Below are 27,259 nucleotides of genomic sequence, written 5' to 3'. Positions count from 1 at the left end.
TTTAAGTCTTATATCCAAGAAAATAAGTGGCAGATGTGGCTCCATTACTTTTCAGAAGTGTTGATGGCGTGTGTGTTCCACTTGAAGCCGAGCACCCTTGCAGAAAGCCAAAACAACCTTGGTAGTGTGCTGGAGATCGATGGGGAATAGTTCTGGGTCTGCTGTGCTGTAAGTAAGGCCGGTGGGGTTCTTAAAGACCCTTGTCTGTTACCTGAATCTAAGGGGGTTTTTAAACCTGTTTTGTTACACAGCACTTATTTTTGTTCCCTCTGGCAGTAGCTGGATCTCTTGCTGTGGATTTTAAATATCTACATGTTTCCATCCATCCTCAGAACACTTTCCTTATGTTTTGGTACTTAATTGTTTTTAGTTATCTAAGCTACATAGGTATTTCTCACACCTATGAGCATAACATCTTTAAAAGCTGCAAATGTTTTGCTGCACAAAGCAGGTGGCAGGAACATGTACCAGTGCCTGACTGGCCTCCTGTGAGATCACAGTGAGAATCTAAGGCAGCACACCTTTATTTTTAGCTGTTATTTTTGGTTTATTTAATTTATGCTGACGGTTTCATTTCAGCGTTCTTAGCAAAGCTGGCAGGAGAAAGACTCGGCCCAAGACATGAAAACGCTCATTTTTTCAGCTCAGCATAGAAGTCCTTGCTTTGGCTCAGTCCTGTGCCTGTGGCCATTAATCAGCAATAGCGTTTGGAGAAGTAAGTGGTTTTTTCCTTGGTGTGCAGAAGAGAAAGGGAACACTGAGGCCTTTGCTTGAGTTAATAGATCAGGACTTTAAGGCTTTAAATAAATGAGTTTGCCTTCCCATCAAAGCCAGCTGGCAAAAGTGCTAAAGTTTAGTACTTGGTAATAAAACTGTGAAGCCGTGCAAACAAACTTTGGACAATCAAAAAAGTCCCCAAGTTTTTGGCTTTTGGTTTCCATCTTGTTTTAACTGGCAGATCTAAGCCCAAGATTCTGCAAGTTATTTCAGTTACTGAAAGAGACCTTATAAAGCATTTTAGTGATCAGTAAGCTTTGAATTAGTGGTATTGTGAGGAATTCTGCAGCAGCTCCCTATATGTTTTTTAAATAGCATTACACCATCACTGTAGGATGCTGCTCTTGTCATTGAGACGGGCTGTGGTGTAGAAAGTGTTTTCTTTATGTCAGAGTTTTGAAATTACATTTAAGTGACATGGTCTACTGAAGGCCAAAGTTTTCTATGAGAGAAGCCTTCCCTTATCTGTGTTTAATGGAACTGATAGTATATTGCTGTTAACAGACTTAAAATTCAAAGTGAATTAGTAATTTTGTACTGAAGAAAGAGTAGCCATTTCTTTTACTTATTTGGATATTTTTTTCCTATATAGCAATAGTAGACTTTTCTCTTAGGACCTAAGAACAAATTCTGACAACCAGTGTCTTAAAAGATTGAAAAATATTTATGTATCAGATGACAATAATCACAATATATCAGCATTTTTAAAGTCTTAAGTTATTTTCTATTCTAAAATAGAGAGGCAATAAGGAACAGCATTTACATGCTATCATACTACAAATACATTGCTCCCTGAGCAGCTAGGAAAGTTTAATGAGAACAAAATTGAATTTCTGAACACTCTTCACAAGCTGAATTACTTCATTACACAACAGCCAAAGACGTTTGTATAAAATAAGGTTATATTATTTTTAAACCAAGTTTCACAGAATAACATTTATAAACATAGGCCTAAATAATTTAAACACAGCAAATTTAACAGCTTTTCATGCTACAAAATTACGTATACAAAAGATAGCCAAGGGGGATGTTAAAAGTGCTCTCTTGCTTGAAGATTTTTCTAGATGAGCCTACTTCTAGTGTAACCTGAGTCATCTGCTGGTTCTCAGGTCTCTTCTCTTATTTTTCCAGCAGTTCTCAATAATCACTGCATATATCAGCTCTTTAAAGACAGGGCACCGTGCCAACAAGCAAGCAAAAAATTTAGCTCTTTCCTACTACTACTTTAATTTTAGGATATTTCTCTAAGGAATAAAGTGGATGCTACTCCTCCGTAAATTCACTGGGAAAAGCAGAATTCCACATGGCTTGCATGTTTTACATGGGTACTCTTTTCATCCATGAATAATAATGTGCTTACTACTTCCTTGGATGTGGTGTGCTAGGGAAGAGCAAAGTGTACCAGTGAAAGCCAGGCCTTGCGGCATCTCCCTCGGACGTCCCTCCGGGCACTCAGGCCGAGTGTCGCTGTCAGCTTATACGTGACAATGTGTAGCACCAGAAATATGCAAAAACCGTCTGTTCTAATTCTACCACCTCTGTATGTCTTCCACCACATCCAGTGCATAATTTTAAAGTGCAAATTTAAAACTTTAGGAAAACTTATTTTGGAGGAGAAAAGGTTGGGGTGGGGGTTGATTTGTTCTTGAGAGTAATCATGACTCACTAGGCAAAGCAAGGTTAAGCTAAAGCTGTCACCCAGCTTCAAGATGAAGCATCTCCTGACAAACAAGACCCACAGTTTATTCTTTTCTTACTGAATTGTCTCCTTGAGACTGACACATAGTTTTTATGAGAAGGGTTTTAAATTATATGCTAATTTATCACAGCTTGAAGGATGAAAGGTGAGGGAAATCTTGTACCTCATGTTGCTGTTATAATTGTGTTGGGACTGGATGTTCCATTCCTTCAATAATTTTTTCTTCTCTTTTGGTGGTGCTTACAATGCAGCCCCCCAAAAAAGAACTATAGAATTTGTGCTGTTAAATGTGTGGAAGGAGCCACTGACAGTGGGCCACACAGTACATCCAGCTCCACCACCATCTACAACAGTTCTTGAACTGATTCCCATAGGTGTAGCCTCCCGTGGTCACTTACAAGAGCCAGGAACTGCTCTTATCCCTCAGGGCTTGTCAATGGAGCTGTGTTTCATTTCAATTGTCACCATGTAGTCAGAACACTAAGTTTCTATTCTGCTCTCAGAATGTCCCAAAACAGCCAAAGTGTAGAGTATTTGCTGTATCTAACATGGCCTTCAGAACTGCACAGATTTAGACCATATATAGATATTAAAAGATCAACCAGCAGGATTTCTTGGCATTGGCCTGTGTTTGTCACTCCCTTTCTCTCCTGTCACATCTCATGTGAGCTAACCCAGCCACACACACCGCACTTGCAGATGTTGTTCTAGGAGAGACCAGGTACAGAGGTTCAACCACTTTTCTTTGTGGCCAAGTGCTAGGACAAGAGCACCACATGGTCTATTCTGAAAATATCTCCAGAGATGAATTTGACATTTCTGTTCGTTGGAAGCATTCAGAAGGCAAGTTTTGTGTCACTCAAGCTCTGGCTCACAGTACCCACCCTTTCCCACACTTCAATTACAGTCGTCAAGGGCACAGAGACCCCCAGCAAACAGGGTCAGTGGGGCTCACATTTCCCACACTCTACTGCCAAAGCACATCCACTTTGCCAAGAGTGGTTGGCTCCAAGTGAACTGAGAGGCTTAGCTCCAGAAGACACCCGTATGAAATGGCTGTTGGCTATAGGCACTCTCTCCCATGGTGCTTCTTGGTCAGTGGTGCCTTTACTAACGATAAAGCGAGGAGAATACTTCTAAAAGAAATAACATACCAATATGAAGTTGTCTGTAAGCTAAATCCAGTGAACTAGTTAACTACGAAACTAGTTTCTGGTCAAGAGAACAGTTACCTGGAAATGGTTTGTGCTGAGTGAAGAATGTCCACGGTTTTTGCTATTGTGCTCGACCTTCTTTTTAGTAACAGATCTAAATCAAACTCGAACCTCATCAGCAATTGCCAATTTAAACTGGAATGCTTTAGAATTCCTCTAAAAATCACAGGTTAAGTAGCAATATATTGAAACTAAACCGTGATTGTCTTGTAATCATCTACTTCATAGTGCACTTAGAAATTGATTAGAGAGATAATATCTTCTACTACAATTATACCTGGAACTTGAGATCAGTACCACTGTTGCCTGGGCCAATTCTACCTTTTCTTCTCTGACCATGACTTCCAAGATTTCTACTCCTGCCATACCTTCACAAACAAGGTAATTAAGAGTGGTGTTCTGCCTCCACTCCTTCAATGTCTGGGCTGGAACCAACAGGTTCACTTGTCACCACTTGAATTTAAACAAAGATGGTACCACAAATAGAAGAAAAGCTTGGTAAAAAAAACAAAAAGGAGCTGCAGAAAAATCTACTCAGATGACTCAATCTATTCTTCAAAGAGAAGAATTTAAACCACACTACTGGCATCCCACAGTGCAATCGTGCACATCTTCACCATTGTTTAATACTTTTCACTAGAAATAGTCATATAAGAACTGGTTATTCTGCAATATAGCATATTTAGTATCTCTTCAATACTTTTTTCCCAATGCCCGCTTTCCATCTCATCTCATCTCACCTTCCCCACTGACTACGTACACTTTCTCTCACTGCTTACACCTGTGCTTTTGCTTACACTTGTACTTTCATAAAAAAATAAGTATCCCCAAGGCAAACCTTTCTGTCCTCAAGCTCAGGTCTTCTGTTCACTGTTTGTTTCTCTGTTAGTATCAGCCTACTTAGTTATAGGAAGATTCCAGAGCTGAGAAGGATTATCTCCACCAGTGACCCAGTCCAAACCCAGGAACCAGCTGCAGGCTAATAGGCCACATATTCCAATCCAAAGTAATTTCTTAGTTAGAGATGAAAAAAAGAGCTAGCAGATATTTTAGTCTCACTGAAACCATGCAAAGAATTCCCATTGCCTCTTAATAAATAAATATAAATAAATTATACATGGCCTCCTAAGCAATGCAGTCGAGTTCCAATGGGAGAAGCCCATTTCAAAACTTAAGGCCAGGAACAAACGATCATCAGATCAATACCTTTTTTGTGCGTATATCCACAACTACTGGGCCTGTTTGGCATAACAGTTCGGGGAATAAAAAGGCTAACTTGCATATTAAAAACATTGAGGGAGTCCCATGACAAAATTAAACACAACAAAGCTCATAAGGTTCTCTAAACCACAACATTATCCTTTTGGCCTCAATGTTTCCAATTAAATGTTGGCCAGATGCACCTAACAAGCTAAAATGGTTCTCTTATAACCCGAGAGTGAACAAGCACCACTAATCAGGAATTAAAAATAGCTATATATTAGTTTAGGTAAAGATCTCTTGCTAGCCAAACAGCAGATAAACTCAGCTCCACTAGTCTCTACAGAAAGTGTCATAAGCTTGACAAAATCAGTGTGACCAATTTTTGGTAACTAACTCTTTGGGTTGAGAGACTGTGGAGATAAGCTGGTCTTTTAAAAATGGCCCAAAGATTTTCTTCAAATATTTTATGTAAAAGTTCTATGTGCCAAGCTACCTGGAGTCACTTAAATAATCAAATACCCAACAAGAAAGTGTCATCAGTTTGCTCCTTCTGCTCCTTCTGCTCCTTCTTCTTCTTCTTCTTTAACAACTAGGGTACCTAAGAGAAAGGGGAAAAAAAAAAAAAGAGAAAAAATCTGCAAAGATTTATGAACAGATTATTCAGAGAAAGACATAGTTAATGCTGATCTATCTGAAAGCTGTTGGAAAGAGTCAGGAGTTGTATTTCTTGCATGTTTCTAACTGACACGAACTTCTGCATACCTGAACCGGTCTTAAATAGAAAAGCTTTCAAGTGATGAGCTCTTCTGTTGGATATTTTTCCAGCTTCTTGGGTAACAGGGAATAAAAAGGTACTAAAGCAGGATCTGCAAAGATCAGCCTCAAGTGATCTTTGGGAGATACACCACATCAGTTCAACTGCTAACAAACCAACATCACCCCTCTCGTGGGGCCACTACTTTGTGCTGCTATTTCCACGACGTACATGACCAAGTTTTAGTATGGCTAGTAAGTCTAACCTTATACTACCGAGGTCACCTTTTGCTTGTAAAAATATGTGCCCTGTCTCATTTTTTGTTTCACTCTCAAAAGGTTTCCTACTACAACAACAAATGGACTACTGCAGGCCATCCTTCCTAGCAGTGCAATTCTCTCATCAGGCTTCCACTTCCTAATAATTCTTTTTACTGCAGTTGATCTAGTTTTAGATAGAATCTGGTAATAGATTTCCCATCTATTGCTCCCTATAATTAAGCTTTCTCCTCTTGTCAACATCCCTTCCCTGCTGCTATTCTCTTTTTTAGTATTACCAATCCTGCTCTCCACAGCTTTAGTAAATGGGATAACAGTGAACAGCTAACATCTCTATTAACAGAAATTACATATTTAAAAATATATTTTAAAATTATCTAATTTTTAGTTACTAATCAGGACATGGTTTAGTATCTTTTCATATCAGTGTCTTAAATAGGAGAGGACAGCTCACAAATTACAGAATCACAGATTATGCTGAGTTGGAAGGGACCCACAAAGATCATCAAGTCCAGCTCCTGGCCCTGCACAGGACTATTCCCAGAAGTCACACCACATGCCTGATAGTATTGTCCAAATGTTTCCTGAACTCTGTCAGGCTTGGTGCTGTGACCACTTCCCTGGGGAGCCTGTTCCAGTGCCCAACCACCCTCTGCATGAAGAACCTTTTCCTAATATCCAACCTAAACCTCCCCTGAGACAACTTCAGGCCCTTCCCTTGGGTCCTGTCACTGGTCACCACAGAGAAGAGATCAGAGAAGAGATCCTCAGATGGAGGAGGATATTTATGCATTTAGGAAACTTGCATGAAGTTTTGAAAATCCACCCTTGCATTCAAAGCAAAGCAGAGCATATCCCTGTCTACCTCCACTCCCTCATGTCACCTCTTTTGTTGGGAAAACTGTACATCAAATTTGCTGGGAAAACTGTAATTCAACTTGGCAGATGAAAGCCTTGTTAAGTTATTTAATGCAAAATCTTTCAGTTCCCTACTAGTCATATGCTAAAATGAGTTGGGTAACTATGGAGTAATTCCCAACTGTAGGCTTCAAGGCCACTTAGACTTAACACTCCAAAATCCACCAAACACTCTCAGAAGATCCTGCAGTCAGGATCCGAGTTAACTACTTCTGAATAACTCCAAAGAGCGGAGAGAGGAATATTAATTTCACGAGCACACAGATGAATCTCTGAGGTTATGATTCATTTCCCTGTGGTTGTCCTTATATTATGCTGTTAACTCCCACCAAATGCTTCATGCCCCAAACTCACCATCCAGCTTTTTCAACTTTGGTACGCGTTTGGTTGCTTCTTCAATCCAACTGTTCTTCTGATCAGAGGAGGCATATTTCTCTTGTAGTGGATTGCCTACAAACACTAGATCCTCTAGTAATGGCAGCTCTGCCAGTCTCACAAACTCTGCTGCAACCACAAAGGTGAAAACACCAACCAGATTGTGGAACATGGAAAGAACATCTGCACCACACATTCCTTTCAAACTCAGTTCAAACTTAAAGAGCATAGGATACAACAGGAGAGGGACTGCTTGGACTCTAACTGGTATCAGGTTAAAGAACAAGTATGCATTTTAAAAGAGGTCCAAGAAGATGATTCAAAGCACAAACTTCATTGGACTTAGAAGTCAAATTCAACATTCTATTTTTACTCTCTTGCATGAGTGGATACTTAGGGATTCTGCACCTGTCTGCAGGCTTGTCAACTGGACTCAAAACCTCATAAAATACAGCACTATTTTTTATGTGGTGACTTAAGTCATGCATTCACCATACTACAGGAGAAATGACAGAGTAGAGATGCAAGGCTTACCCCAGTCTTTCACCAAATTATTTGACATATAAAGAACCTTCAGCTTCCTCATTACACGGATACCCCTCAGTTTCTCAATTAAGTTGTATGAGATCCACAGCTCCTCTAAAGTATCAGCAACTGCCTCCTGGAAAAGGACAGGACTATTCAGGTAAGCAGAAGTACATCTCCCTTATTCTTCAGATTCTTTCTTCACCCCATACAGGACACCTCATGTGAGAAAATATTAAGGTATATTGGTCCTCATTTAATTTTAAGCAGGTCCCTAATTATGCATGACAAATGCTCATGTGAATTAAAAGCAAAATTATATATGCAAATGTATGTAAGGAGGACAGAAACCGCAATATTAGAATAAAACAAGAAATAGCTGGCTGGAGTAGTTGTTCTTAAGGTATAGGGGCAAAGCATACATGAAGTCAATATAATTCAAAAACTGCTTTAGAAGGAATATTATAGAGTATGAGAGAGAATCCTTCATTCAGATGTGTGTATGTTTGTACCTGTTGGCCAGAAATTGCTTTCATAATTTTCTCAAGAGAGAGGGGTTTTTAGACCAGTCATTACACACTGACTTTGTATTTTACACTTAAGAGATATGGCATTTCTGAAGGTGGGAATAGCTTTGAAGAGAAACATTCCGCAGAAGAAACACACAGTATCTCTTCAGAAAGGAAATAATTTATATATTCATTAAAAATGTGTTGACTGAAAAATGTTCTTCTGCCCTGAATTAAAATGTAACAAAATTATTGATCCAATTTTTTCCTCAACAAATTTTTCCCTACTTGGTAGACTCAGTCCTACCACCATCTTCTCTAAAGCCATACACCTCCTGGTGCCAGACAGCACAAAAGGGACAGACTCAGAGGAAGTGTGTGTTCATAGGACTGCCTGTATTTGTAGTAAAGAGTAGCCTACGTATCTTCAGGTAGAAAATTCTGCATGCAAAAAGTCTGTAGGAATTACATTCATGTAAAGCCAGTGGAATTTAAACGGCTTCACAAATGGGCAGCAGTTTGCAAGTAAAAGTTCTGCTCGTCTTTATCAAAGATACCAAAATCTCTCTTTCTAAAATTCTTCTGAGTAGTAAATTAGTGTAGCAGAATTTCCTAACACGAAGAGAATTTAAAAAAAGTGAAAGATTATCTGAAAATTCAGAAGCAATGTGTAACAAGAGGGTGAACAGATCATAGCTAAAGTAGAAAACAAAATTTTATTAAATTCAGCAAAGACTTGTATGAACATAGGGAAATTACGCCACATTCTAGACAGTATTACATTTTGTTAGTGAAGAATTGATACAAAGAAGCACATACCAATCCATTCAAGTTCTTTATGTTATTTCTCCCCAAAGACAGAATCCTCAAATTTTCTGTAACAGATTAAAAAAAAAAATTCTTTTAATAAACAGGGTTTTTTTTAAATAAGGAGATGCTAGAAATCAGGTAAAATGCCATATTCTACTTACAAACTGCCCTCTGAACAGGCTGTCTTAAGAAAGAATGACCTTAGAGAAACAATACCTCCTGACTACCCAGATCAGCAGGAATATGCTCCTGAATAAAACTCAGAAATATGCTCATGAATAAAAAGCTGCTCACGTGTAGGTTACCTAGTTGAAATTCAGTCCAGATAAATACTGAATAAAGATTATTATTTCACCTGACTCTAACTTCTGACTTGCTTGTTTTGATTTTACGTAATTGATATCCTTTCTCCTCCAGGCAAAAGTTGTTCTGATCTTATTTTAAGGCAGTAGATTTGATTTCTATAGCAGAAGCAGCATACAAAGCTGCCTTACAGATGTCTGATGAGAGGCATTACAACTTTGTCTAGCAGGAAGACAAAACTCCTTTCCAAGAGAGCTGTTCATGCTGCAGTGTAGTATCATACTAGTGTACCTCAAAGCTATCATAAACTAGCAGGCTTTTTGATAAATCGTTTTCATTTATCCCACAAACTTTCTTGTAGCTGTAAACAAGCAAACTGAGTTGCAGCGTGTAACTGCATTAGCTTTGGATGTGTACCTTTCACAAATGTTGTAACACTTGTTAACTGCACTAAGAATGAAATACTTAATGATCTCGTTTTGCTCTTGTGCAAATAATGATTGAAAATACAGTAATTAAAGGCAAGACCAGTGCAAGTTCCAGCCAAGTAGCCACAGATACTCCATAGACAGCACATGTAGCATCTTGAGATTGATACAGATGAAGATTCAATGCTGATCAAGAACAGACAGTTGCATGTTCTGTCTCAAGAAATGCAGGGATGGAACCACACCTGATGAAACCATACCTACTGAAACCACACCTGGCAAATATTCTGTAACAGGATGATCAGTTTTCACTAAAAAGTTGAGGCACGATGAAAATTCTTTTGAGGCACCACAACTTAATACACGACCATGCTCAAAAAACAAAGAATCATAACCAGTAAGTCTAAAATTTCATGTTTAAACTAAGTCTAAACTATTTTATGCCTACTATAGCTAATATTCTCCAGAATATCCTGAAGTATCCCCATCCATGAGGGAGAATGCTAGGAGATGGCCTTTTGATCTAGCCAGCTATTCTCTCTGTAACTCACATTTATAAATTACGGATTTGCCCTGGCTTTTGAAATCTGATGACAGATTGCATAAAAAGCCATGTCTTAAAATTGTTTCCAACTGCTGTTACTATTTTTTATCACTCTTGTTCTGAGATATTATATATTTTAAGGGAATAAAAACCTCTCTCATGGAATATTTACACTCTCTAAAACACAAAACTAACACTTGTTGATGTCATCTAAAACCTCTTCCTCGTGTACAGATACAGGGGTGCAATCATTTACACAGAATTATCTGCTTGACATAACTACCATATCAAGTATATACATTATAATCATATTTTCCGCCTGAAAACAGTGTAGATCCTTAAAGAGGTTTCTCACCTTCCTCTTTCAAATAAGCAAAAGCAAGTATGTAATAATTAGTGCCCTGTTTATAGCTATAATTAGTGCTATCCCTCTCACAGAAGCCAACAGATAGTGAGTTCCTCATTTGCTGTACCTTTAAGAGACAGAAGCTGTAGGCTTTAGGATCCAGTATTTCGTACAGACTGGATGCTTTGAATCCACTTTTTATTAATATAAATATTTAAGGTGCTTTATAAGATTTTAATGTTTTATCCCACTTAAAAATTTCGTTGGTTTCACTTTTATGTACAACTGGCTAATTATTTTCTCTCATGATAGAGTTATTCAAATTGAAACATTACAGTACAGTTATTTGGAAAGGCTACTGGAATATTCTTTCCCTAATTAGAAGTTGCAAGTTTTTTGAAGCCCGAGCATATTATGAAAAGAATTAAGTTCATCGAGCTCTTTGAGAGACCTGTTGGTGTGCAGTTGGAGAGGACAAGATTCCAGGTTCCTTGTCTGTCTGCTGGCATTTTAATGGGAACAGAGAAGCCTGGAAGGTCCACCCCAAAACCTGCAGCTCTTTGCCAGCCTCATGCCACAGAGTCAAAGTCTTGAGGACAGACCATTAAGACTTCTGTCCCAAAGTCAGTAGCCCCTTGAGTTTGAGACAGCTGTCCAAGAAAGAAAAGTTCTACTTCTAGACAGGTGGCATGTCCATTTATAAAGCATGAGCAAAATGAAACCAAATATATCCAATCCTCTGTAAAGCCAGATGACATTTTTCCATCCAAGTCTACAACACTCCAACCTCACTTCAAGCAATAAGGCAATTGTGGAGTTGTTGAACTGCAGACTGTATCCATCATGAGTGCGGAAAACAGTCATTACATCACTCTAGAACTGATGAGGTATTGAATAGCACAGCGAGGCCCACTGGAGGGTACTGAAGTGCTTACTGAAGGGGATTTTTTGGTTTTTTTCTGTTAAACTTGCACTGTGAGACAACTGTCAAGGCTAGTGCAGGGGTACCTGTTTCGATACCCCATTAGTGCTAAGCATGCCTTCTCCAGTAAGACTGATAATTCTAACAGTCCCTTGTAATGTGCTACGAGGAAGGAATAAAAAAGGATAAGAATAGGTCTAAATAAAGCTGGATACATATAACAAAAGACAGTATATATCCTAACAACTAGAAAACAAACATAATGGCAGGCTGGTTTGTCACTTACTTAGGTTGCTCAAGTTGGCGATTCTTTCAATGCAGTTGGTAGACAGCGATAGTTTCCTTTAAAAGCAAGAATAATCAATTCACAGTATATATGGGATCACTGTATTGGAAGAATTCCACGTCTAAACACCACTGCATTAGAAATAATTGTCTATTGTTCTCTCATTAGATGGTGAACTGAGTGTATGTGTTAACAGACTCAAAATATCCTCAAACCATCAAGGCTTCTTGAACTTTATTTACCTTGTGGGAAAGTACCATGAGGTACCTATATGACATACTGGATTATCTTTTGATGCCTGATCTTATCAAATGCATAGATATTTATTTCTAAAATGGCTCTAATCTCTTTCTGAAAGTCCTGCTTAAATCCCCACTTTGGTTTTGTTTTTTTTTTTTTCCATAAATTTTGGAGTGGATCACAAATGTGGCAGTTAGTTGACAGACTCCAAACACAACCTGTATATGATACATATAATTTTTCTGGGGAAAAATACTAATATACAATCTACCCTAATATTTTTTGAGTTAAGTCGCAGGGATCTCTGAATTAAAAAGAGCAACCGTGTGTGGAAAAAGAAGCTCAGCTGAGGAAAAAAAAAGAGAAAGCTGCTGCTTTGAAGGCTACACTTAAACATAGTAAATACATATTTGCACAGTGGACAGCACAAAAACTGAAAAAAAGAATGAAAGAGAATATTTTGTTTCTAATTTGTTTTTAATTGAACTTACTCGCAGTTAACAAGCGTGGAGAGAGATTCATCCATCTTCTCTACAGGAGGAATCTGACCGTACAGTTTCACCTCCTTTGCCTCTGAAGCCTTCTGGCCATTTTTTTCTTCCTAAAGAAAAGAGAAGGTGAGGAAAAGGCTCACTGCTACATGCAATTACCAAAAATTACTATACTAAAAAATTACTACAAAAGCAGTTAGTATAGAAATAATTCCAAAAAGGTATTACTGAAAAGAGAAGGCATTTTGAATCCTGTTTATCAAGATTCCTGATGGTGTAGTATAAAAAGGGAAGGCTAGCTTATTTTCAAAATAGGAAAGAACTTATACATTACATGTGCTTTTTTTAAAAGCTGTGTTTGTTAAATGAACTTAATTAAGGAGTCCTGTGCTGTAAAGAATGGAAATTAAATGGAGGTTTAAAATTCTGAATTAAGATATTTCCATGGAGACTAACATATAGGAAACATCAGCCTTGGCCAGTCTGTAGCAGAAGCAGTTTTAAAAGCTCTGCGAGAAAAATCTCCTTCCCACTTCATCCAGAGACCTCAGAACTCACACCTAACTCACAACACAAACTGAACATGGGGGAATGGGGTTTTTTGGGGGCAAAACCTCAACAGGTTCATAGAGTTAAGAATCTAAAAAAAAAAAAAAATTGTGATTAGCCATTAAAAAAGAACGCAGGAGGATTTCACACTTTAGAGGATACAGAAAAAGACGAATTTCCTTTTTACAGCCTAGGCCGATAATTTTCTAAATAAATTACGTAGTAAAGTTCAAAACCTTAGAAACATGGCCAATAACTTCAGCATCTGGGTTTATTAAAAACATAGTCTATTAAATCTTTTAAAATTCTGAAGCGATGGCAATTATTGGCTAAACACTAGGAACAAGTATCTATTTAGGGAGTAGCAGCAGTTTTGACAGCTGCCTCCCTGACAGCACAAAGGGAGCATTTTGTCAATTCACTCAATGTTCAGTGGGAGGACTGGAGTCCATTAACAAAGGAGAAATCTCAGTGCTTTCAAAACAAGGGCTCTTGTTTTCTCCCCGGTTTTAGGCAGCTACTAAAAGAGAGATAGCTGAGTGTGGCCTGGTTTATATGGCTACTTTGTAATGAAATTAATTGTATCCCAGAAAACTTTAAGAATCCCACAGCAGAAGATCAGGTTTTGATAATGTTATTTTCCCTCTTATGAACTAAAATACTTCAGGAAAGTTAATTTAATTAAAAATTAGCATGTTGTCTTGCACAATTACTTATATTCTAGATTCTGTCCAAATTCAGTGTGATAATATTTTTACTTATAATTAGCGATTCAGCAAATAAGCACGTCAGATGTTTTGCTAGAATATGGCTATATGTATATAAACCAAGTCACTGTATGAATGTGAAATTTCCACTTTCTTTTCTAAGAACAACACTGTATCTATTTGCATTTATGCTCAGTTTCTAATCTATTGGTTCATACCATAAATAAAAATACATTTTTCCTTAAAAACATGAAAGGGAGAGAGCTTCCAACACAGACTCTGGCCAGCAGTGAGCACCTGCGGGAAGAAAATTCATCCTGATTGCCAAGTACTTCTGGAAGGAAGGTCAGCTGCACAACCACAATACGCCATAGAGAAACCACAGGTAGAACAGACACACTTTTTTAAGAATAGGTTACATGTTTGCTAAGTTAAAGCTGCTTTGATTTAAAGTTGCTTTGATTTACCTAATGTCAAGCTGGCTGTAGGGCATAGCAAACCCTTATGCCAAAGGGAAAAAAACCATCCAGAATGCAATACAACACCAGATCCAACTGTACAAGTCACATGGGACCCAGATTAGGAATAGTAAAAGGAAGATTTAGACCCACCCCCAATAACCTGAACAGAAAAGCAAATTCAGCACTTCATGCCTACCATTAATGGAAACTCACTGACACAGGCCTATTATCGCTAAGAGATGTGTGACAGAGAAGCAAATGGAAAATAAATCTTCACTAGGAAGCACAGAGCTGAGGTTGTGAAGGGCAGAAAGAGTGAGGGAGGAAATTTTTTTAACACTCAGTTCACACCTCTGGTAATGCTAATGTCCACAAGTTGTGGCATTCTAGCTCCTATTAGGAGAGCAGGAGTGAAGTCTGTGGGATATGTCAACATAACTGGGAAACCCCTGTAATACTGAAGGTACCAAACAATGATAAAATTCAAAATGAAAATAATCTTCAATTCCAGGCTAGTACCTTGAGCTGATGATAGTACAGATCTTCTGGCTTTCAAGCGTACCTGCCCATGCTGTCTCACATCCAGATTTCTAGAGACCAAAATATTTATAAAACCTTGCTCTAGCAGCTGGCCAGAAATAATGGGGGAGTGCATGTACACAGAACAGCACCTCTGTGCCCTAATCTATTCTCACTGGTTTTACTGGACTATGAACCTGACCCCAGAGCATCCTACATCATCATTTGAAATTACATCCACACCCTTGCCAACACACAGTTTTCTAAAAGACCAGGTCAGTCACCACCAGACTAATGACCTTCTGTATTAACACATTACTTTAAGAAGAAAAACAAGCAAGAAACTCAGATTCTGAGTTAAGCTTTGCACAATGAGGGACAATATGCCAAAAGACATGTAGAAGTTTCACTGAATTCAGTACAGTAAGAATTTCATGCTTCTTTATTCTGTGGGAAGCACTACAGTCAGGTAAAGTGAGAAGAGCATAATTAAAACATAAGACATCTCCAACTTTAAGTCCCTTTGTAGCTTCACACCAATGCATATGCAGCAGAATGAGGCAGGAAAGCAAAACAGACTCATCTTTACCAATCATATCAATTTAACAAGAACATACAGAAAATCTAACAGAATGCATTATACAACAAGTGGTAATCATCATTTTACTTTGTGAAACTTCTTAAAGCAGATGTTTCAAGCAAATGTATTTCCTACAATGTTTGAAAAACAAATTTAGGTGAATACAGTCAAACCCCATGCCACAGAGTACTGCCATGCAGCTAGACACTGTTCTAGTACTTACCCATTTGGCTAGAGCTTCTTTGATAGTTGTTGCTTTGGCCTATAAATGAAATAAATTTAAGTGAATATTCATTGCAAATTTATAATTGGCTTGTGCACTGCAAATCTATTTCCTCTCCCTTCTCTCTCCCTATCCTGCTTGTCTATCCCCTTCTACCACTTTCCTGTATTGTCTTGCATCAGCTGAGGTGAAGAAGCTGGAACCCCTTAGCATCCCATAATTTTGTTTTCTGAGATACTTGGCAGCATTCTCAGAAGCAAACGATGGTCTTAATGTCACAGCATTATCTTCCTGATCTTACTCTCTGCCCCATGGGACACTGCTTGGTAGCTCTGGTGGTGAAATTCTATTCAAAGGCATAAGAAGCTACTGCACTGAAAATTGTGGTCTAATGCTCTTAAACCCTCCCAACTTTCTATTGTGCATTAGCCACTTCCTGTTTGAAAGCAAGACAGGATGATACAGCCTCTTCGGATTCACTGAGGAAAATGAGGTACATCTTGCCAAAACTAAAGAGCAATCTGGATTGTTTATATTTGGTGTTTCTTTCCAACTGCTTTGCATAGAGTTGCATCATACGATGTGAAAACGTATGTTTTCACATACATGTGAAATATTATTGAGTTTGAACATATTATTCAGTTTGGAAAAATCTGAGAGCTGCTGCACAAGGCTTTTTAGGGACTGACCCACTGACCAACTTTCTGTTGACACTAACTCCAACTTTTCTGTCTCACGTCAGAGTCTTGTAAAACCACATGAAGATATCCAAAACAGTAGTGTATATAAACAACATGTTAAATGCCTCTCTAAACACTAAACATATTTCAAGATGTCTTTTGGATTAAAAAGGTTTCAGAGACCAATCTTTCACAAACTGATCGACAGCCTCCTTTGTACAAATACAGGAGGACTCTAGTTTTGGCATCTCTGTTGCTCTTATGTGTAGCACTACACATGGGGATAAAAGCAGTCTTTCAGGTAACCAGGTATACAGAAAAACCCTACTGTAAAAGTTAAACCCAACAAACTAACTTCCACCCAAAATCTTACAGGCAACCACCTCAACCACAGAGCTCTAGTGTTGGGTACTTTGGCACTGGAAACGCTGGTCCCAGGGCAAAAGACAACAGCTGAGGCAGCTGCATATAAAAAATGGCCACAGGCACTGAACACCCAGCAACTACCAAGACCCAGCAACCCCAGGGAGCCTGAGCATGCACCTCAAACACCAATATACACCTCCACTTAGACGTGTATCACTGGGCATCCTGAGATGTTTCAGCTGCTTCTGCCCATTGACGGGCATTTGTTTCAATCTGGTCTATACCAACTGATAGCTAGCTCATGGCTCCATTGGGGATGACCAGGCAAACTTGTGCCAGGCAGCATCTCCTCAGTGTCTGCCACAGATAAACAGCTACACGACCTCCTCCTGTTTAGAAGATCACATCCTTAAGTTCCCATTCCAACAGCCTCATGCAATCCAACTAACAGCTACCAATGTACCAGCAAAAACAGCTGGCTTCCAGTTAATGGGGTTTTACGGACAGAACTTCATTGCTGTTTTCGTAATTACAGCAGTCAATCAGTACAGCACTTGGGTACGTGATCTTGGTCACTCATGTTGAAGGCAGAAACGGATTTATATGACCAGTATATGCTTCTAAGTCATGCCTAAAACCAGACTGGACTCTAAAGCTAGTGATCCATGTGAGCACAAGAAGCAGCTTCTTCCCTGACCTCTGCTGACTTATCTCTGCTGAGTTGCTGGAAACACGGACATCAGCACAGTGGGTTATTTGGAGAACTTATGCCAGGGATTTCATTCTCTTTGAGGTGTACTTGAAATTTCTGTAGATAAATAAGAGTATCTTCTGCCAACCAAGATTACCTAAAGGAAACTTCCCTCTGAGCAGTTAATTTTCAGGGTTCCTCTACCTGCATATCGAACAATTTTCTACAGGTATTTAAACTAAAGAAAATCATAATACTTAAAATACTCAAAATGCTAAGTGATCAATTATCACCCTGAAGAGTCACCATCAACATGGCAGAAAAAAGAAACAAAATACCTTAAGGGGAAAAATAACCACGCTTGTATTATAATAGTTATAACAAAAAGTATTTCCACTCCCTAAACATGGCAGACTATTTACAAAATTTAGACCCCCAGGAAAAAGCAAAACAGCGACACTTCGCCTTAATTTGCAAACATTTATTTATATGTTCAATAGAGGAAATCGGAATTGCACAGAAACCGATAACAAGCTAATCGCTGCAGCGACTGCAGACACTGCTGCCTTAAAAACGCTGAGGTTTGCGCACGATGACACCCCCGACTCCCCGCTTCCTTCGCCCATCCCGAAGTCCCCCTTTCCCGAGGCACAGCATCAGGCCGCCCCGCCTCAGCCGGCCCCGAGCCCCGCGCTGTCCCCCGGGCAGCTCCCGTCGAGCCCGGGCTGCTCGGCGGGGCCCGGCGCGGAGGGCTCCGACACCGCCGGCCCGGGCACCGCTCGGCAGCGGCCCCGGGGGGACGCCGCTCACACACCGCCCGCGGCCCCGGCCCCACCGGTGCCGCTCCGTCCCGCTCCGTCCCGCCGCCCCGGCCGCCCCCGCCGCAGGACCCACCATGGTGCCGTTGCTACCGCGAACGCTCCGGTTGCTACGGGCGCGGGAACGCCCCGGCCCGGAACTCGCGTCGGGGGCGGCGGCCGCGGCGCCTTGTGGGACGCGGCGGGGGCGGTGCGGGCCGGCCCGGGCAGCGCGGCAGCCCCCGAGGGAGGCTGTGAGGCCTCCCCGAGGTGGCCGGTGCAGCTGATCCAGCCCCCTGAGCACTGGTCCCAATGGAATGTGATGTGATGGGGGTTTTGCCAGGCAAGGAATTACTGTGTCCAGCACTGGGCTCCTCATTACAAGAAGGAAAAGAAGCTACTGGAGAAGGGCCAGTGGAGGGCCATATAGATGATTACGGGTCTGGAGCATCTCTTTTATGAGGAGAGACTGCAGGACCTGAACCTGAATAGTCTAGAGAGGAGAAGACCGAGAGGGGATCTCACCAGTAGCATATAAGTATCTCAAAGGTGGGTGTCAAGAGAATGGTATCCAGCGACAATGGCCACAAACTGAAACACAAGAAGTTCCATCTCCACACGAGGAGGAACTTCTTTACATTGAGGGTGGCAGAGCACTGGCACAGGCTGCTTCTCTGAAAACATTCAAAACCCACCTGGACACATTCCTGTGTATCCTACTCTAGGTGACCCCTTCTAGGCAGGGGGTTGGACTAGATGATGCCCAGAGGACTCTTTCAACCCTAACAATTCTGTGATTCTGTGCATGTAAACCAATATAAATAATGTGGCTTTAACTAAGGCCGCAGTCAGACACTCAGTTTAATGTACACTTCAGGAAACAGCTGACACTTCAGTGTCAGCAATGCGTCTTTGGTCCCCAGGTACAACTGTAAATATACAGAATGCTAGTGCAAAAGTTGGCTGGTTTTCTACAGGCCCTTCTATGAATTATTTTGTCCAGGAATACCCCGACCCATTCATTAAAGGATCCTCACAGTAAAATGACATTCTTTTAATCTCCTTTTTAAACAAATTATCATTCAGTTTTTCCAAACAAATGAACTATTCAGAAACAAAAATCTAACATCAAATTCTTACACAAGGTTGCTTTTCAATAAAGTGGTTTACTTCTCTTTCAAATTGCATATATCTGACAAAATCTAACACTGAATTATTTTAAAGGCTTGTGCTTTAGAAATTAAGTCTGAGGACTCTTAACCTACCTGGCTTTTATTTACAAATTAACATTTACTTCTTGATCCTCCAGACTGCAATCTTGCATAGCAATGCATATGCTGAGGTAGGACTGCAGTGTGGAGACACAGGTATTAGCACTGGGAGAGTGACAAAACAGGGTTAGGGGAGGTGCTGCTCTTGCACAGTTAATTACACAGCTCCGACTACTGAAGATGCAAAGGACAAGGCAGAAAGACAAAAAGAAACCTTCAGACAACCCTCTCCTCTATGGTTGCCACTTGGAATGAGTGGCAGGGTACCAAGTATCAGTGACGCCAACAAGCACATCACAGCAGGCTCTGATCCTGGACTTCGGGGGCTGCTGGTGTTAGCGGATGTTCAAGCACCAGATATGACTTGGCAAAAGCCTCTTCAGCTGGTGAGGAAGTTTAGAGACTAGGTATGAAGACATCTTATGTGGAGTTAGCAGGATGGAGCTTCTCTTCTAAAGAATCGTAAAGGTGGATAAATTGTTCGGTTGGCATTGATTGCGTGTAAAGAACATGTGACTTTAATCAAATGATAAGGAGTAATAAGTTGCAGAAAGCTAGTAAGGCCTGAGCAGCAGCATCATGACGGTTAACTGGAGGAAAGAAGATCCCTGAGAGCAAAACAAAACTGAGTACCATAAATAAAGGTTTTGTATCTTCCCGGGCAGCTCTCAAAATGGTCTGACAAAATGACTTTGGAAGGAGAAATTGCTTTAATAGAGGTCCTCATTAAACCCGGCACCATTTCAGCAAGACACTCTCAAGAGATCAACTCATTTGGGAAGAAGTTGTTTCTTTCTACTTGAATGGTAGGGAATAATAAGGTACTAGCCAAAAATTAACTAGGATGAATAAAACCAATCTCAGGCAGTGATGGAAAAGATATCCTAGATTTGGGTTTAGGTTTTTTTTGGAGGGCACTGTTAGTTTGGTTGGGGTTTTTTTTTTAGTTCTTTTTTTAAGAATTATGACTCTTAAGTTAATCATTGCCATAAGGTGACAGCTTTTTACAGTCAGTTTAAATCTTCTACAGGCAAGGTTTTCTCTCAGCATTCCCTAAGAACAAGCTTTCTCCCTAAGAACAGCTCTCAGCATCTGTTGACATCATTACTAAAAAGTTCCAAGAGTAATTAATCCCTTACTTACTGGCTGCATTTAGCCATGCTCTAACCTATCTGACAGAATACTAATACCCTGAGTGTCAAATGCCAATCCAAGACATTATAGGAACAAATAATTACATCCCCAATACAACTCAGTGCTAATGTTGCCATTCTCCCTGGATGACAGGAAAAGTACTCTTCATTTTCTCGTGCTACAGGAAGTTTTTCTTGGAAAGAAACAGCCTGTGTCACCACAAGACCACTACCTAAGGTATATTAAATATACAAGCCTCATTGCAAATAGAGGTCTCCAGCTTCCTGCAAATAGAAAATATTTCCAAGGTGTATATGGCTGTAAATCTGAGTTCCAGGCCAAGGTAACTGAGGACTCAAAGACAGAATCATTCATCATTCTGATGTCAAAGTTTATCATCCGTCATTCCCCAGGGGTGATCCTGTCTGTCACTGCTGAGGGTGCACGCTGGCTGTGAACATTCTCCAAGTCATAAATACCGCAAGCAAGCAAGTACCTACTACTCCCTTCGGATACTGTTTTCTTCATCTCACGACCACTTTGGGCTATCAAAAGCTATCAAAGGCAGTGCAGCCTGCTTATTGTTTCACTTCTCCTTTGTGTACCTAGTTAAAATAACTTAGGCTGATCCAAATAAATCTCCCTTTTTTTGATTTATACTTGTAGCTAAGTAGTCATTTGGTTATTTCACATTTCAAGGTTTTTCTCAGTCAGTCCCTCCAATTCACCAGTCATTTTGGTGGCTCAAGTTCAGTCCTTGCAGTTCTGCAACAGCTTGCATGTGCATAAATGTTCATCCCAAATGCAAGCGCAGAAACTCCTGAATCTTTCCCCAGGAGTGTTCCTGTGCATGGGCATGTGCTTTGCTCTCTCCACCCCCCAGAACAGGTACCCCCAAAACACGATCCATAGCTATGTGACAAAATGGAGTAGAAGGAGGATCAATTCGGTGACCTGCTCCTGGATAACTCAAGAGTTCAAAGTTCTCCTTCCCATGCTGGCGTAGACGCCTGATTGCCAGGTCAGCATATAAGGAGCTCTTCCACATCCGATCATCTTCCCCTACCACTAAGAGAAAGTGTCCTTCTGCTTTTTCAATGGGGATCGTGCAAGGAGAATTAGCAGGATTCGTTGGGTCTTCCAGAGCTTCAAAAACATCAAATACACCAGTGTCAGAGACACTGACCTTGTTCATATCAAAACGCAGCCCAGGCAGAGTGATATCACCGTAATGGAGGTCTGCAACTGTGTTTGAACTACAGCCAGAGATAGAGACAGCAGCCACGACTTCTGGCAGGAAGGTGATCATGGAGAGTGCTAATTCTGCCCCTTTTCCAGTCCCAATCACTCCAACTCCTGGTCCTTTCACCTTCAGATAAGATAGGGGTTGGAGAAGAGAGGAAGAAAAGAATAAAGGAAGTATGTATTACAATGGGATTAGCCATTAAGTGACTTTGGAGTTGTGTTACTAAAAATGGGAAAGGTTAGGTTAATTATTGATGTGACCTGTTGGAAAGCTACAGCCTGGACTCAAGCTCCTTTGTCTGTTAACTGTCTTATTTTTCAGAGACACCAAGAGCTGTCAAACCCCACAGAAAATCTTAAAGGCAGGCACAAGATGTACCATCACTTGATCCTCATCTGGGCCCTACTGCATCTGTTGATACAAAATTTTTCTCTTTTTTCCAAAACAGGTAGCAGGAAATTCAAGCACATGTGTGCCTCAGGCAAATAAAGTAACCTTACAAACTGCATTTGAAGGATTAGGTAAGTAGCATTTAATCTTGTCTTTTTCTAACCTGGAAAGTAAAACTGAAAGCAGCATCCCAAATCATCGACTCCATTATTTCAGTGACTATTGAGCAGTTTTGTATCATCCTCCCTTAAGCTAACAGCTTTTATTAAAAAAAAATTATCATCACTGCTCCTGTTTGGAGGACGTTCCAGGACTTCACTACCCTAATGATCAGCAGTCTTTTAGTTTCTAGCATGAATTTATTTAACAGACAGTTCGTGCTGGAATAAATTCACTCTCACAGTCATATGCATAGCCACCTATGCAGGGTCTACAATTTTCCCAGTATTAGGCCTAAACCTGCCCAGCAGAAACTGATGCTCCCCCAAAAAAAAAAAAGTCAAAACCCAATCACCACCACCACTTGGGCATGACTGCTGAATCCTCCCTTGTCCCAAGAGATCTCTCATTACACTCACTTTTGGGTGACGCTGTAGGAATCTAGCTGCCTCCTCAAAGTACTCCAGTTTGAGTTCTTTCAGAACCTTAGGAAGATCTTCAAAGTCAAAATATGGCAGAGAAAGAGCAGCAAAACCACGGGTAGCCAGGAGACTGGATCTAAGTTCAATCAAGCCTCCTTCGTCACCATACATGTCAATCACTCCTGGAAAGGGGCCATCCCCTATATTAAAAGAAGTGGTATAGAGGACAAGTTAACAAACAGGACACTAAAAACTATCTGGTGAAGAGTGAACAACAAAATATAGAATGCTTAAGACATTTGCTATTAATGCTCATTACTTTTCCATTTGCCCAGCAGAGATTAAGAGAACCAGCACTGTATCCCATTTCAGCTATTTCAAACTAAGAATAGGTCCTTAAATGCCTGCAAAAATATGTGAAGTTAGATTTTCTTTTCTTTAAAAAAAAAACCAAAACAACTGTTCTAAATGTATTTTTCAATGGTCTTAACCTTCTGCTTTCAGAACAATCATACCCTAAGTCTGCTATTTTCCCCACAAATATGTCACATCTTAATTAACAAAGCTCATGAATAATGAGCAAAGAGCACTAATCCCTCAAAGTCAATTCTACAAAACTTACATAAACTCTGGAATAAACTGCATTGAGTAAAGCACAGCAAAGAGACACCCATTGCTAAACAAAATCAACTGGACTTACTAGCTCTATCTCAACATCAGCACTGTAACACTTGGTAGGAGAACTGCTACTGCAGATGTGACGAGACAGAGGGTAAAACTGAGACCTGTATGGGTGTGGTTACACGTGCATGACTGATATACAGATAAAGGTACACATACGTGTGTACAATTTGTCCCACAAAACTACAGAAATAATCAGAACTGCAATTTTAAACAGCCATGTGTTTGCAGCCAAGGTTGTGTTGTACCATGTTTGTATGCCAAGCCAGCAGATCTTGGGTTAAAAGGCTAAGGATACTACCTTGTGGAGTTATAAAGACCCCAAGCAAGCAATTATTTTCTTCTTTTTTTCACTGGCCACAAGATGTCACCTCTGATGTACCTGGATCCAGCTCGCTACAACCATCTCACAAAAAGGACCTGCTTGTGCAAGAGAGTGCGAACTCTCTGATGTTACCTGTATGCACTAAAGAAAAGACCTCTGACTTCAACACACTTGGGAAAAGGAAGTTTTGGACAAGACATGCTAGATGGTGGAAACCTCCTAAATCAAACCATTAGGAAGTCAGAAAGGGACTGAACCATGCTTTTGGGTTCTCTCTCTTTCAGTTCTGATCTTTTTTTCATAGAAGTTCAATATTCTTGAGAGAAAATATGTTGGGATAAATTTATCATAATGCCATGATCAACAGTAACCTTTGGTTAACAGCAGTCAGCCTGCCTACATGGCTGGAAAATATGTAATTCATTTATCATGTAATTCATTTATCTAGAAAGCCCAGAAAGCTTTCTAGCAAGAACATGTATTCAGAACACAGGCAAGCATGACTGTTTCTCTCACGAAGATAAACTTATATAAGGATCCTGGACTGCCTTCCTGAGTGCCTACACATACCCAAGTATAGCTTCTGCATAGCTCACTAAAAAGCAGGATAAAATGGGCTAGACAACTTTACTACCATTTAAAAACAAAGAAACAAAACCCCACACCTGCAACTCTTATGCCTGAATTAAGAATTTTTTCATATTAAAATTACACCATAAGCCCACTCACATCATCTCACTTTTACTAAGAATGGTTCACATTTAAGATTCCTATCTTAACAGTATCTTAACGTTTCTTTGTCCCTGGAGCAAAAGAGGGTAGTAATTATAGTAGTAATGTCATAACTCGATCCTCCATCAAGAGGGATGCCAATATCATTTAAGCAATGACTCCAGACTTTTCCACACCATTACAATGCCAAACTTTCTAAAGCAGAAAATACAATTCTATCTTGCAGATCTCTGGATTTCCACTGAGCTCAGCATAAATCAAACTCATCCTCTAAGGCAGGATTGCAAAACAATCATGTCTCAGAGATGGAAAATCCAGCATGCTGACTAAACATCTGATATTCAAAGTTCAATCTCTGTTGTTGTTTTTTTCTTCGGTGAACTTTGGATCCACATCTAAATAGATTAAAAAAATATTGGTTTGGAAATTCACTGAAAACAATACCTAATAGTGTAGCGATACTTACAGGAGTTGCCGAACCAAGTAGATTTAAATTAGAGGTAATGTGAAGGGCAGTTCCAGTAGCATAACAGTCAGGAACTACAAGAAGTTTAGATCATGGTTAAAGCGTACAAACGACATCACTGGTGTAAAGTTTTGTTTTCCGATACCACTAGCAGACCATCAGAATAACACACCTCATAAAGCACAACCATTCCACAAGCAAAACAGGCAGAACTTGCTGATAAATCTATTTTGCCTGTTCACCACAAAACTAACACAGTTACTAACTCAGTGTTGGCTCCGATGTAACAGAGGGGGAATAAGTGTATTTTCTAGAAGCTCTTCTGTTGCTTTGCTTACTGGCATGTGTTTAACATGGACGAAAAATGCCTCTGATTCAATTCTACTTAAGGTAAAATCCTTGGGACATTTAGCACAGCCTCACACAATGAAAAACGCATCAACTTTTCTGAACGTTACAGATTCTGGTAGACCAGAACATTCAACCTACTGAAAAACCGCAGACAGAGCACAGCGATGTAGTAAACTCTAGAACCCCTGTTCTCCTTTAGCTCCTTCCCGTCCTGCGAGAGCCGCCTGCCCCGTGCCTCCGAGAAGGACCAGGACACGCACAAGCCGGACCCTGTCCCGACAAGCACTCGGGAGCATCTCCGTAAGGTTTCAAGGAAAAAAACCGGCCACCTGTCTGCAGGAGGGCGTTCGGCTCACTGACGGAATACCGATTCCGCGGGTGGCAGATGTATGTTCTTGTTCTGCGAGACCTTGCCTGCTCTGGTCAGAGAAACCGCGGGGTTCCGCCAGCCCCGGGGCGGAGGCCTCCGGCCGGGACACTCACCCGGCGGCAGAAAGAGGGAGCCCCTTACGACTCCTTCCTTCAGCCGGATCCTCCGCACGCCGGGGGCCGTGAACCACCTCTCCACCTCGGTCTTGGCCACCACGGGCCCGGGCATGGCACCCGGCGGGCTGTGGCCCTGGTGCACCAACACCTCCACCTTCATCGGGGCGTCGGTGCTGCGGGGAACGAGCCGCTGGTACGGCCGCTCCATGGCGGCGGGGGAGAGGCTCCAGAAGAGCCCCATGGGCTCCACGCCGGTGTAGTCCCCGCCGTGGGAGGCGTCCGTGCCCAGGTGCAGCTCCCCGCGGCTGTCCGCTCGATAGTGCGCGCACGACTGGAAGAGGCAGCCGCGGTCACCGGCCGCCAGGGCCCGCAGAGTCACCGGCTGCCCCGGGCTCAGCCCCGTCACCCGCGTCTCCACCCGCTCGTCGGCCGGGCCGGCGGCGGGGGACACGGCCAGGCTGGCCGCCCGCTGGGGCGGCCGGGCGCGCAGCAGGGCCCGCGCCGGGGCGGCGGGAGCGGCGGCGAGCGCTCTCCACATGGCGGCGGCGGAGGCTGCGCGGGGCGGCCGCGCCGCCCGCAATATCGGTACCGCGGCGGCCGCCCCCTCCAGGCGGCCCCAATCGAGAGCAGAACCCTCCCCGCCCCCGGGAAAGACCGTCAGCCTCGGGGCGCTTCCACCCCTCCCAAACCATCCAACCGGCAGGAGCAGCGAGCCCGGGAAAGGCCGCCAGCCCCGGGCCGCTCCGCCTCCACCAAGCCGTCCAACCGAATGAGGAAGCGATCCGTGGGCAGCGGCTAAAGTTTCGCTTTAATCTATTACAAACACAGGGAGTGTAAAAGCCCGCCTGCCGCACGGGGAGCAGCCGAGGCTGGATGCGGCCCGTGCGGGCTGTCGGGCACTGAGGGGTACAACGTGTTGCGATACTCGAGCGCGAACTCGCCGGACACATCCAGCCTTCTCCTCCAACCCCGCGCCTCGGTGCCCAAGGTTCCCGAGGATCCCCGGCGGGGCTGACAGCTCACCCCCCGCCCCGCTGCCCAGAGAGGACCAGACAGGCAGCAGGAGTCCGGCTCCGGCACAGCACGGCAGCCGCCCCATCGCCCCTTCCAGCCCGCCTCCGCCCGCACAGCACCCCGCGCCTCACGGAGCCGCCGAGCCAGACCCGCAGCCGGACTGTTTCCAGTAACTTTTGCAAGCAGGCGCTAAGAGAATGTACAGGCAAGGAGGCACTACCCATCAACAGCGCTGCGGACCTAGACCGGCTACCCAGCCAGCTGAGGAGACCCCCGAGGGCGGCTCCAAGATGACTACCAATAGGGCCGGGTCTGTTGTTTTCTTATGCTTACAGACGTTCAAAAACTGTTTAAATGTCTCATTTCTACTGCATGTGCCCAGAATGT

At 41.8% G+C, this 27,259-nt stretch overlaps 2 protein-coding genes and 1 long non-coding RNA gene across 4 annotated transcripts; 1 reads left to right on the top strand and 2 right to left on the bottom strand.

Moving 5' to 3' along the window:
- Positions 1 to 1,422: 1,422 nt before the first annotated feature.
- Positions 1,423 to 18,381, bottom strand: DNAL1 (dynein axonemal light chain 1). 2 transcript variants are annotated; one of them, XM_050334833.1, is made up of 8 exons: positions 18,293 to 18,381; positions 15,662 to 15,700; positions 12,623 to 12,732; positions 11,892 to 11,947; positions 9,072 to 9,127; positions 7,753 to 7,879; positions 7,198 to 7,344; positions 1,423 to 5,491 (listed from the first exon to the last, which is right to left on the bottom strand). In XM_050334833.1, the coding sequence occupies exons 1-8, from the start codon at positions 18,293 to 18,295 to the stop codon at positions 5,430 to 5,432; spliced, it is 600 nt and encodes a 199-aa protein (XP_050190790.1). In that variant the 5' UTR covers positions 18,296 to 18,381; the 3' UTR covers positions 1,423 to 5,429. The 2 variants fall into 2 exon arrangements, with proteins under 2 accessions (XP_050190790.1, XP_050190789.1); XM_050334832.1 differs by having other exon boundaries at positions 7,198 to 7,347; positions 18,293 to 18,380.
- A 60-nt stretch (positions 18,382 to 18,441) lies between these two features.
- On the top strand, positions 18,442 to 24,886 carry LOC126650275 (uncharacterized). Its single transcript, XR_007631393.1, has 3 exons — positions 18,442 to 18,744; positions 22,295 to 22,367; positions 23,863 to 24,886. It is a non-coding gene; the product is annotated as an uncharacterized LOC126650275 (long non-coding RNA).
- On the bottom strand, positions 19,229 to 26,396 carry LOC126650273 (acyl-coenzyme A thioesterase 1-like). Its single transcript, XM_050334831.1, has 3 exons — positions 25,856 to 26,396; positions 22,815 to 23,017; positions 19,229 to 21,969 (listed from the first exon to the last, which is right to left on the bottom strand). Exons 1-3 carry the CDS (start codon positions 26,394 to 26,396, stop codon positions 21,394 to 21,396), a joined length of 1,320 nt encoding a protein of 439 aa, XP_050190788.1. The 3' UTR covers positions 19,229 to 21,393.
- Between the last annotated feature and the right edge of the window lie 863 nt (positions 26,397 to 27,259).

This window comes from Myiozetetes cayanensis, unplaced genomic scaffold (genome assembly GCF_022539395.1).
Source record: "Myiozetetes cayanensis isolate MyiCay16 unplaced genomic scaffold, myiCay2020 scf6-25, whole genome shotgun sequence".
Classification (NCBI taxonomy): domain Eukaryota; kingdom Metazoa; phylum Chordata; class Aves; order Passeriformes; family Tyrannidae; genus Myiozetetes; species Myiozetetes cayanensis.
This window is presented reverse-complemented; position numbering and strand designations above follow the sequence as displayed.

Bases quoted from the DNA above. Each gene is read 5' to 3' on its own strand.
- LOC126650273 (XM_050334831.1), bottom strand. From the start codon at position 26,396: ATGTGGAGAGCGCTCGCCGCCGCTCCCGCCGCCCCGGCGCGGGCCCTG. The intron at 23,018-25,855 runs GTGAGTGTCCCG...CTTTTAATATAG, and splicing joins CTCCCTCTTTCTGCCGCCGG to GGGATGGCCCCTTTCCAGGA. The intron at 21,970-22,814 runs GTGAGTGTAATG...TCTTATCTGAAG, and splicing joins TCCTACAGCGTCACCCAAAA to GTGAAAGGACCAGGAGTTGG.
- DNAL1 (XM_050334832.1), bottom strand. The intron at 7,880-9,071 runs GTATGTGCTTCT...GTCCTTTTCCAG, and splicing joins TAAAGAACTTGAATGGATTG to GAGGCAGTTGCTGATACTTT. The intron at 5,492-7,197 runs GTGAGTTTGGGG...CCTTTCTCTTAG, and splicing joins AAAGTTGAAAAAGCTGGATG to GTACCCTAGTTGTTAAAGAA.